General features: G+C 33.8%; 2 protein-coding genes across 3 annotated transcripts; one reads left to right on the top strand and one right to left on the bottom strand.

The window, feature by feature from the left end:
* The first annotated feature begins 1620 nt into the window (after positions 1 to 1620).
* Positions 1621 to 7703, top strand: LOC106777887 (histone-lysine N-methyltransferase, H3 lysine-9 specific SUVH6). 2 transcript variants are annotated; one of them, XM_014665703.2, is made up of 3 exons: positions 1621 to 1687; positions 1772 to 1881; positions 4034 to 7703. In XM_014665703.2, the coding sequence occupies exon 3, from the start codon at positions 4110 to 4112 to the stop codon at positions 7629 to 7631; it is 3522 nt and encodes a 1173-aa protein (XP_014521189.1). In that variant the 5' UTR covers positions 1621 to 1687; positions 1772 to 1881; positions 4034 to 4109; the 3' UTR covers positions 7632 to 7703. The 2 variants fall into 2 exon arrangements, with proteins under 2 accessions (XP_014521189.1, XP_022643113.1); XM_022787392.1 differs by having other exon boundaries at positions 1633 to 1881.
* An 859-nt stretch (positions 7704 to 8562) lies between these two features.
* On the bottom strand, positions 8563 to 10433 carry LOC106777337 (expansin-like B1). The gene is made up of 4 exons (XM_014664913.2): positions 10206 to 10433; positions 9713 to 9819; positions 9193 to 9507; positions 8563 to 8954 (listed from the first exon to the last, which is right to left on the bottom strand). The coding sequence occupies exons 1-4, from the start codon at positions 10423 to 10425 to the stop codon at positions 8757 to 8759; spliced, it is 840 nt and encodes a 279-aa protein (XP_014520399.2). The 5' UTR covers positions 10426 to 10433; the 3' UTR covers positions 8563 to 8756.
* Between the last annotated feature and the right edge of the window lie 1168 nt (positions 10434 to 11601).

Raw genomic sequence — 11601 nt, forward strand, 5'->3', positions numbered from 1 at the left:
TTCATGAAAAACAAATTACTCACTGTTTTATTCACTTCCATAAATATTTTGTTCATGCATGCTAACACTCTATAGTTGACCACCTCCATTCATGATGTATGCAAATGTATTATAAATTTTTATTTTTTTATATTATGTACTTTACCATGTATTTTTTTTTATTGTACACTGCCAAATACATAATAGATTGTGGATTAAATTCCATAATTATTGAGTGTTATCCATAATACTCTTTTTGGAACACATTTCTACGTATACATGTTTCAAAAATTAATTCTATAAGACATTATATTCTAAAAGTTTTATTAGACACATTACATTCCGAAAAACTTATTTCAAAATGTATTTCATAGGTTTCCATAATTTTATTTCGAAAATCTCATTTTGAAAATCTTGTTCTGAAAAATTAATTTTAAAAGTTTCAAAAAGATTGTTCTAAAGAATTTCTGAAACATGAGGTCAATTTTGCAAATAATAAAATATCATTTTGAAATTTTGAGGAGTACACAAAGAAATTGTGGATGGTAGAAAGTAAAAACGTAAAGCTTAGGAGTATACCAAGTCTGAAATGACTAGATTGTTCATATACTTCCTTGATTAAGATATATGGAACACATTATCTATATTAACCAATTGAGAAAGAAAACACGAACTTATACGCCATTGGACTAATATCTTTAAAGATCTTATAAAATCTATCAAATAAAATAAAATATTAAAAATACTACTAAACTATTTTATCTCTTAGAAAATGTTAAAATAAATTAAATTTTTAAACCTTTTTATTTCTTATTTTTTTAAATAAAACAAATACTTGATCATAATCCTTTTAAAATAATTTATTTTAAATTAGAAAATTAAAAAATTAAAAATCTGTTTTGTTTTTTATTTAAAATATATATTCAACCGCATTTATTTATTTTCTTAATTATTGTAATATGTAGGTCTCATACTAAACACCTAACAAATTAAGTTAAGTCTTGAAAAAATAATTAAATTTAAATTCACCCTTCAATAATTATCAAACATTGACATTACAAATTATACAATAGAAAAATTATTTTAAACATGAAACACCATGTTAAAATCATCACTACATTAAAATTAATTATTTTAAAACAATAAAACTATTTGTTTAAATCCTTAAAGAAAATAAAAAAAATTGAATAAGAATTTTAAAGAAAAATGTAAAGTATAATTTTAATTAAAAAATATTTATGATACATTTCGTTCCTAAAATCATTTAAACATTGTTACAAAGAGCGAAGGAAATTTGTTTAAATAGTTTCTTTAAATAAACTTATTAAAAATGAAAAATTAAAAAATAAAAAAAAATAAAAATGGAAAGGGATACCGTGTATATAACTTTCAATTTAATAATGATTTTTTTTTTAAAACTTCCCTTAACGTAATATATAATTAAAAAATTGTATATATTAAAATAGTATATGACTAGCAGATTAAGCATGTTTATTTTTAGTAGGAAAATGTTGATACCGAATTAGTTAATCAAAATTGTAACGTTATAATTTAATCTTTCTGAAAAAAAATAAGGAATTATCAAATATTTAAACATTTTAAAAATAAATAAAAAAAAATACAAACCATATAGAAACACCTCAATTAATCAGAAAAGGTCATGAGACTCTTGCATTCTTCATTCTCATAATTTCGAGGGTTCCTCCATGTAACCACCTTCATTTCACACCTCCTTTGCTTTCGATTTTTCTCTCTCTGTTCTTCTGTCGATTTCAATTTTACTCTGTTACAGGACGTCATCAGAAGTAAGGACTGCCGCTTTCTGATTTTCGGTTTTCATCGCCCACACCACCAGGGAGACTCGTCCTTTTTTCTCCTCCTCCACCAGGGATTTCACCCGAGGTATCATCTTCTTATATCATAGCATTCATCCGCTTTGCGTTTGACGTTTTTCTTTTCTACTTTTATCTCAGATTTTTTATCTTCGTTTATCTCGATTTTTGATCTTCGTTCTCTGTATCCGCATTAGATTACGGGGTTTTACTTTAACCCCTTTAGAAGGTGAAAAAATGTATCCCCGAGAATTGAAAATGCAATGCAGTGTTGAATGATGTTCAGCTGCAATTTTACGCCGTTTGTTTTAGATGGCAAGGTTAGGTGCATGGCGCTATTGGTGTGATAACCTTTCTTGTCTTCTGAATACCCTCTATCTCACACTACTTTTCCACCGTTCCGACTGTGTATATCTGCTGTCAACTTTATCCACCACAACCGTTCTCTCACCCGACACTGCATCGAACGCTCCCACTCATGGATTTATATCCGGACACACTCACTCACAACTCTTAAAGAGATCGTAGATGATACAGAAAACTAAAATACTTTGTATTTCTAAAACAAAACAAATCATATATATAATTCTGGCTTCCATCACAATCTGTTTTCCTAAGCCAGAGTTGCCAACAGCTACAGAATATAAATTCTGTTTACAAACCATTTATTACAATTTTCCCCCTTTAAACCAGGACTTGTCCCAAGTCCTTTACAATGCTTTCCACTGGAAATCTGGTATCACGTAATTCCTTGCAAAGCATAAGGTGAATATCCAAACTATTGCAATCATATCAATGTCTTGTTCACTATTTGCATCCCCTGAAAGATCCACATATATCTGATCTTGTGCCACAAATATAGCATTTATCGTACCCCATACTCGACATTTTTGCTTTGCGTTACCACTCAATTGGAACCTCAACTTTATGTCACCCCTCGGCGGGTTCTCAGCATCATGGATAAAAGCAGCAACCTACTGCGTTGCATCTCCGGTGTCCATTCCAGATCAAATTGCCTTGCCTTTCCATTTGTGAAAGTTTGATCATAAAAGTTAGGAAATGGTATTCGTGCACGCACCATCGTTGAAGATCCTACCATGACATTTTTACCTGGATTTCCTCTTCACAAGATCCGTGCTTGGATGTCTGCAATGCTGTTAGCACTGCTGTAAGTCCATCAATGGACTTCTGCATTTTTTCCAAGGACAATCTTACCAATTCTTGATGATCATAGATATTTTTTCATAAGAATCCATGTGGTTTTCCAATTCCTTGACCGTCACCATCATCCCCAAAGCTAATTGTTCCCAATGTGATAACCTTTCTTGTCTTTTGAACACCCACTTTCCACCCCTCCAACTCTGTGTATCTGCTCTGTCTATCCACCACCACCGTTCTCTCACCCAACACTACATCAAACGCTCCCACTCATGGATTTACAATTGGACATGGACATGACATGACCTTGGGAGAAAGGGGTGTTTCCGAAAAGTATCATGGTTGCTCATGGTGCATGGTCTCTTTATTGTGGGTAATCGATGGTCTTCTAAATCATTGAGGTGAGGTCAGCTCTTGTTTGGCGTGCTTTCTTTGTGCAATTGAGACATGAATCTAGAACCTTTATTCTAGGAAATAGTAGCTTGGTAGAGTCTAGTGTTATTAATGAAATGATGCGGATAAAATGGATATCCATATGATGAGATGGCCATATGATTTACAAAGAAGGTTGAAAGAAAGAAGAAGAAATCCTCTACTATCCCCTCTTCTCTGAATATTTTTCATGCCATAATGTTTATTTTCAGTCCCACACAAAATTGTGCAACTTGGAGTTAGCTATTTTTCACCAATACTTTTCCTCCTTTCTGCACAAACATGTCAATTAGGTCATAACAGAATTTCCCTGATCATTATTTCCCACTTTTGCCTTTGCTCCAATTGGCCTCGTAGCATTACTCTCTCTCTATAGTTTATAATAAATTTTTACTTGTAACATTGTTGAGAAGTGTCCAACATATCATGAAGGCATGCTGTGTCTAACAAGTATGTGACTCCTTGATAGACCGTTCTTTAGTTGTGTCCGTGCTTCCTAAAGCAACTAGTTTATTTTTTTCTAAATGACTATTTTACACTTTAATTCTTCCCATGAAAGTTATGATTGAGTTGTTAATCTATATGGAAACATTCGTTGCTTTCTTTTTTCTAATTTGAACACTTTTTGACAGTGCACGTGAGTTTCTCTATCTCTTGTTGAGAGAATGGGAGCTTGAAATTTTGTTCAATCCGGAGTCATAGAGAGAAATGACAACACCAGAAAATAATGGTCATTCGAAGGAAGAAAGATATGGCTCATTGATGAAAGATGGGGCTACTTCCCCTGTTAGGCCAGTGTTTAAGCGGCGTAAAGTTTCCGCCATTCGTGATTTCCCTGATGGGTGTGGACCATCTGCTTCAAAGATTGATGAAGTATCAACTATAAATACTGCAGGATGTGGTTCTGTTAATGGTACAATTGTTGAGGTTAAGAATGGTGAACATTTAGTGGGTGTGAAAACTTCCACATGTGAAAATGATGGTTGGCATTCTGAGGTGAAAGGTTTTCATTTCACGGAGACTCATGGCCCAACAGCTGACAGTGGTTTGGATAAGGACAACCCCATTGTCTCATCTTATCATGTGGATGGATCTACTGCTGAAGATAAAACGGGAATAGTGACTATTAGCCAAATCAATGATTGTGGATCTACTGCTGAAGATAAACCGGGCTTTGTGACTAATAGCCAAACCACTGATCATGGTTTGAACGAGGAAAGCCCTGTAGACACATCTCATAGAGTGGATGAACATAATGCCGAAGATGAAGCTGCAAAAGTGACTCTTGGGCGAACAACTGATTGTGGTGTGAATCAGGAAATCCCTGTGGTCTCATTTCATCAAGTGGATGGGTCTACTCGAGAAGATAAACCTGCAAAAGTGAAACTTGGTCAAACAGAGGACTGCAGTTTGAATCTAGAAAACCATGAGGTCTCATCACATCAAGTGAATGGGTCCGTTGCAGAAGATAAACTGGCAAAAGTGACTGGTGAGCGAACAACTGACTGTGGTTTGAATAAGGAAAACCCTGCGGTCTCATCTCATCTAGTGGATGGCCCTGCTGCCGAAGATAAACCTGCGGAAGTGCCTTTAATGGACCAGGAAACTTTGAATACAGAGTTTTCAAGAACTGCAAACACTGGAAAATGTAACTCCTCATATATGTTGGAGTCGTCTTTACCAGTGGGTGAGATGGCTGTGCCTGATGGTTCAAAACACTTATCCATTGATAAAACATCAGCTTCCAGTGCTTGTATGGTGGAGCCTATAACTAGAAGGTACCTTCCGCAAAGAAAAGTTTCAGCTGTTAGAAACTTCCCTCCTTTATGTGGACGTAATGCTCCACGTCTCAGTAAGGATAAGCATGTGTGTCTAGAAGGGACCTCTTCTTTGAACAACAAGACAAAAGGTCAACAGAACCTGGCTGTAGATGACAATCCATTGAAAAAAGTAGCAGCTACCGATGTAAAAGAAGGTAAGAGTAATATTCAGGATGATGTAAAAGAAGGTAAAAGTAATATTCAGGATGAATATAATTGCAACAGGAAGCTTGTTGACATCGATCAACTTGATTCTGAAAGAAATTCTGCAGAGAGATTGAAAAAGCTGCATGCATGTGAACCATCGACTGAGATGAAAATATCACCTGAAAATGAGAGAGAAAAGTATGCTACATCCTCTGAAACAAGTAATCATCATCAGATCAAAATAAATTCTAAGGCGGTGGTAAAAGAGAAAAATAGGAATGAGACAAAGCCTTCGAAGATATCTCAATCGAAGCATATGTTGAAAGGGAATTTTAACAGATTGCAGGTCACATCACAGAGGAAAGTAATACTAGGTTTGATGGCTGATTCAGAATGTCCGTGGAGTTCTGATAAAGGTACCTCCAAATTGAAGTTGGTTGCTGGTAATAGTAAAGGCAAGAGAAAGAAAGGTGATTCTTTTGCATTGCCTGATAGGTCTAGAACAGAGTATAGTGGTTTGTTGAATGATTCTGAGAAGAAACCTTTGAAAAAGAAAAAGGGAAATCCTACTTCTGTAGGTATGGGTGAATTAGAACTTTGGGGAAAGGAGGATTATCTTAACCCTAATGAAAATGATGACCCTCTTCAAATTGTTCTGAGATCAAATGAGTTTGATGTAAACCTCACTCCCTCTTCTCATTCGAATTTCACTGGTGATGAGAATGACCCAAATGTGACCCGAAAAAAAGTGAGGGAAACATTACGGTTGTTTCAAGTTATTTGTAGAAAGCTTTTACAGGAAGTAGAATCAAAGTTAAATGAGCGAGCAAATAATAAGAGAGTTGATTTAGTTGCTTCAAAGATCCTTAAGGAGAATGGGAAATATGTCAACACAGGCAAGCAAATACTAGGCTGTGTCCCTGGTGTTGAAGTTGGTGATGAATTTCAATATAGAGTGGAGCTTAATATAGTTGGCCTTCATCGTCCAATTCAAGGTGGCATAGATTATGTGCGACACAACGGTAAGATCCTTGCAACCAGTATTGTTGCATCAGGGGGCTATGCTGACGATTTGGATAATTCGGATGTATTGACATATACTGGGCAGGGTGGAAATGTGATGAACAGTGATAAAGAACCTGAAGATCAGAAGCTTGAGCGGGGCAATCTTGCTTTGATGACCAGTAGTATTGAAAAGAATCCTGTTAGAGTAATTCGTGGCTCTGAGTCAATGGATGGAAAATGCAGGACTTATGTTTATGATGGGCTGTATGTAGTTGAGGCAGGTTGGGATGAACAAGGACCACACGGGAAGAAAATTTTTAAATTTCGACTGCAAAGAGAACCTGGTCAACCAGAGCTTCCTTTGAGAGAAGTGAAGAAATCTAAAAAGTTCAAAACTAGAGAAGGTGTATGTGTTGCTGATATTTCTTTTGGAAAAGAACGAATTCCAATATGCGCTGTGAACACCATAGATGATGAAAATCCTCCTCCGTTTAATTACATAACTAGCATGATATACCCCAAATTCCATCTCCTTCCCGCCGAAGGATGTGATTGTATTAGTGGATGCTCAGATTTGGAAAAATGTTCGTGTGTGGTGAAGAATGGGGGAGAGATTCCATTCAATCACAATCAGGCTATTGTACAGGCAAAGCCTTTAGTCTATGAGTGTGGACCTACTTGTAAGTGTCCTTCAACGTGCCATAATAGAGTCAGCCAACTTGGCATAAAGTTTCCACTTGAAATATTTAAAACCCAGTCAAGGGGATGGGGTGTGAGATCCCTGAGTTCAATCCCTTCAGGAAGTTATATCTGTGAATATATAGGGGAGCTTCTTGAAGAAAAGGAAGCTGAACTAAGGGCAGGTAATGATGAGTATCTTTTTGATATTGGAAATAACTGCAGCAACAGTACTACTCTCTGGGATGGACTTACGACTCTCATGCCGGATGCACAGACAAGTTCCTGCGATGTTGTGAAGGATGGTGGTTTTACTATTGATGCTGCTGAGTTTGGCAATATAGGGAGATTCATTAACCATAGTTGCTCACCTAATATAATTGCTCAGAACGTCCTTTATGATCATCATGACACCAGAATGCCTCACATAATGTTCTTTGCTGCTGATAACATTCCTCCTTTGCAAGAGCTGACCTACGATTACAATTACGAACTAGATCAAGTCCGCGATTCTGATGGTAATATAAAAAGGAAGTATTGTTACTGCGGTTCTGCTGAATGTACTGGCAGGATGTATTGATCAATGGAATCGTGTTTTTGTAGCCCTAGTGCAAACTTCATTAATATTAAACAAATTCCAACTTGAATTTCAGCCACTATTGTTGATGTTGATATCTCTATCCACAGACTCAGTTTGAATAAACAAGTATTTACAAGAGAAAATAATTAAAAATAATATAAAATAAAGTTTTATAAATTAAATTATAATTTTTGCATTTTAACTTCTACAGAAATGCTCATTCAACTTCGCTGTAGAGAAAGGGGTTGATCTATTGGTGGGTACTTTCTTTTATATATTATGTAACTATTATTTTTACATATTTCAATTCTAACATCTATGATTGTGAATTTGATGCTTAAAAGATCTGAAGTTCACACTAAGTTTGTTGAAAACAAAAGACATTGTTATTTAAACATGTAAAACTTTTAATTCATAGCTAAAGTTCAACAAATTTATCGAAAACAAATAGCATATTTATCACATCATTAAAAATTATTTTTTTTAGTAAATATCTAGATTGGTTCATGAAATATTATTTCATTAGTTGATCGGTCCTTGAAAAATCTATTTATTTAAGAATATTTAATATTTGATATGTAGATATATTATATTTGTTTGGATATACATTTATTGAGTAAAATTCCAGCAAATACATCTCTAAAAGACAGATTTAAATAATATTAATTTTTTTATTCAATAGGATTGTAATTTCAAAGGGTTAATATATTTTAATACACACAATTTTTTTATATTATTTTCTTTATTTTTTATTTTTCTAAAAATACAAAATTTTATTGTAATTATTTTATTTTTATAATGCGTGAAATAAATATAAATATGTGTTACCTATCATTACACTATTAATTTGCCGTCGGAATTGATTCTTGTTGTATTCTTTTGTATGCCTTTGCCAATGCCATATGTGCATGGCCTATCAGTTTAATTTGAAGAGCATAACAACGTTGAAGGAATTCTTATTAACATTAACAGAGGAACAGTTTTTTATTTGTTCATATTATGAATTCCCACAGTTGTACAAAGAGCACAAAGGAACATTCTAAGAATTTCAGAATCCATAAACAAGAAAACACTAGTAATCTAGTGACGATCTACATTGGTGAAATCCGAAAGTGTTTTTTCCTTTTAGCCAAGGCGAATTTCTGAGTCATAAACAGCTCCAGCCTCCCAATCAGCAGAGATAACATTCTTAGATTGCACCCAATACTGCTCTGCATTACCACTGAATTGGAACCTCAACTTTATGTCACCCCTGGGCGGGTTCTCAGCATCAAACACTGTCCCAAATGCTCTGCGCATTCGCCTCCACTCTTGGCACTCTTCCTACAACAATTCAAGAATAGTTACTGAATACAAACATATCTCATTCTAGCATTAAAAATTGGGTAATGATACATAGACAACATTTTTTTGACAACATTTGAACATCATCATTGTGTGATTGGTCCAAATAGCACAATAACACTACCATGGACCAATCACACAATAACAAGTACGATGATGTTCAAATGTTGTCAAGTGTTGTTTAATAATCTTTATCCTTAAAAATTTCTATTTATACCTGCCACAACTCAACAGCAGTGACGTCGTAAGCTCCACCAATATAGAGAATGAGAATGGCCAGGTACTGAGGGTTTCTGCTGTGCTCGTGGACCTTAACCAAGAGGTTGTAGCCACCGTATCTACAGGGGACCCTTCTGTATTCTACATCCACTACACCGTATTTCAATAGCTCTGCAGATGCATACGTGTTTCTCCCCAATTTTGAGTACCCTCGTCGACTCATTATAAAGTCTGTTCTGTCTCCCTCACCATAATCTGTCACCACCACGTATGCTCCATTCTCATCGCACAATTCTGCTATTTTACACCTAACCTGATTTTCATCACCATCACCCTTTTTTATACCATAAATGAAACAACTACTTCCAACAGATTATGGAATGTATGATTTGAAGGATCCAGATAAGAAATTTAGTCTACTTAAAGAAACATGTTTTAAGGTGGTAAGTAATACTTTTCAATGTGTCATTTTCCTTAATTATTCCAAGAAACTAAAAGGGTTCATCGAGTGCAGTAACCTGATAACATGCCCCACAGCCAGATCCATTCTTCCATAGCCAGGACACGCCTGCAACACTGCCATCGTTTACTGTTTTTCCATATTCGCCAAAGCCGCAAGCTCCCCCTAAAACATTATTAAATCATTTCTGTTCACAACTAATATATGTAAAAAGAAAATCAGTAAAGTTTAGCTTCTCAGTAAAATAAATTTACAGTCATCTAACAAAGAACATGATTTTTATCGTTATAAAAATGAATAACTTATAGTTTTTATATATTTATAAACATGGCACTCCATTAAATAGTATGTAAGTAAGGTATACTGTTTAGTTATCTAAAATTTTGTAGCACTTATTCAATACAAGCTATTTATTATTGAAAATAACATCTATTATGTCACTGATGCAAGTTTTGTCTTTTCCATGATATATAAACAAACAATATAAAAATGTGCTTGGTACACACCATACATGTACAAGTTCAGGAATAGATAGAAAAGAAGGTTCATACTTGGATTTCCATAACAATCTGGGCTACCATAAAAGGTTGCTCTTGAGCAAGTAAAAGAGTCCTGAGAGAAACACAGGGCAGGTAAGAGCAGTGTGACACAGAGAAGGCCAAGTTGGTGCTTAAAATTGAGTTTCATGTTAAAACAAAAAGAACAGAGGAATGCTAGAAAATATAGCATATAAGTGAAGCAGGAAGAACTATGAACAAAAGAAAGCTTCATGAATAGAAAGCAAACATGTTGAGTGATATATATAGTAGTGATCTCAAGGGTTAGGTGGCATAGGATTGGAATAATGATGTGTAGCTGTAGACCCTATTGATGAGCCCTCACGGGACAGGGTCATCATTTCTTATATTAGAACCAATTTCTTATGAGAAATGGAAAAGGCCTAACTTTGTTGTATTCGAAACTGTATTTTTGGATGATCTCTGCACTTTTAAGAAGATATTAACTCAAGGTTCAGAGTTCTGATAGCAATTTTAACCAAACAAAATAATGGAAAGAAGATATTGTTAGATACTCTTCCATAATTTTCTTTCTCTAAACCCCATTTTGGTAATGCTGATAGATTTAAAGGATAAACAAGAAAGAGGACTATGTAAACTTAAGCTATCTTCACAATTCACTACAACCTCTCCATGTTTATTAATGATTAATAGGGACGATTTTCGTAGGAGATTATTCCCACACTTGAGTCAAATTTAGATAGTTTTACAAGTTGTCACGATTCAATATATTAAAATAATATCATTATCTGAAGTATTATCCATCGATTTGAGTATGAAATACACCATTTTATTATGTTTGAAAAATGTTTTGAAAAGTTGAACAGAAAATAAACATTTAAATTCTTCTTGCTTTTATAAGTTCATTATGGAGAATGATTGAATTTCTTTAATTAGAAGGTTTAAGGAATAGGATACATTCATATAGGATAAAATAAGATATGAATAAAAGATTTCTATTAATAAAAGATTTTTTTAAAGTAATATCGAAAACAAATTTACGAAAATTTGGTTTGGAATAAATAATATTATACTTTTTATGAATATTTATGTGTTATTTCTTCCTAAAAAATATTGATATTGTCTTTTTATTAAAATTTGTATTTAATTATGGTTTTGATCTTAAAATATTTCTTTTTAAATTATACTTAATTTTGATATCTAAACTAGATCATATTTGATAAAAGTAATTATTAATCTCTAATCTTAATTTTGACTTTTATTATGGTTTCTTTAACTCCTAGTATTCATTTTATTTCTAACAAAATCTAACAATGAGAAAATTTCAGCATTACAAAATCAATTAATATGTGAAGGAATAACAGTAAATAAAAAAGTGGATTAGATTGTTGGTTAGAATGAAGTGATTTAAATATGTAGCTGCCATGTT

Source organism: Vigna radiata, chromosome 11 (assembly GCF_000741045.1).
Source record: "Vigna radiata var. radiata cultivar VC1973A chromosome 11, Vradiata_ver6, whole genome shotgun sequence".
Classification (NCBI taxonomy): Eukaryota; Viridiplantae; Streptophyta; class Magnoliopsida; order Fabales; family Fabaceae; genus Vigna; species Vigna radiata.

What these genes read in the sequence shown, in the direction of transcription:
- LOC106777887 (XM_014665703.2), top strand. Translation starts at nt 4,110, where the DNA reads ATGACAACACCAGAAAATAATGGTCATTCGAAGGAAGAAAGATATGGC.
- LOC106777337 (XM_014664913.2), bottom strand. Translation starts at nt 10,425, where the DNA reads ATGAAGCTTTCTTTTGTTCATAGTTCTTCCTGCTTCACTTATATGCTA. An exon ending in AGATTGTTATGGAAATCCAA is followed by an intron (nt 9,820 to 10,205) that starts GTATGAACCTTC and finishes ATAATGTTTTAG; the next exon opens with GGGGAGCTTGCGGCTTTGGC. An exon ending in CTGCTGTTGAGTTGTGGCAG is followed by an intron (nt 8,955 to 9,192) that starts GTATAAATAGAA and finishes GAATTGTTGTAG; the next exon opens with GAAGAGTGCCAAGAGTGGAG.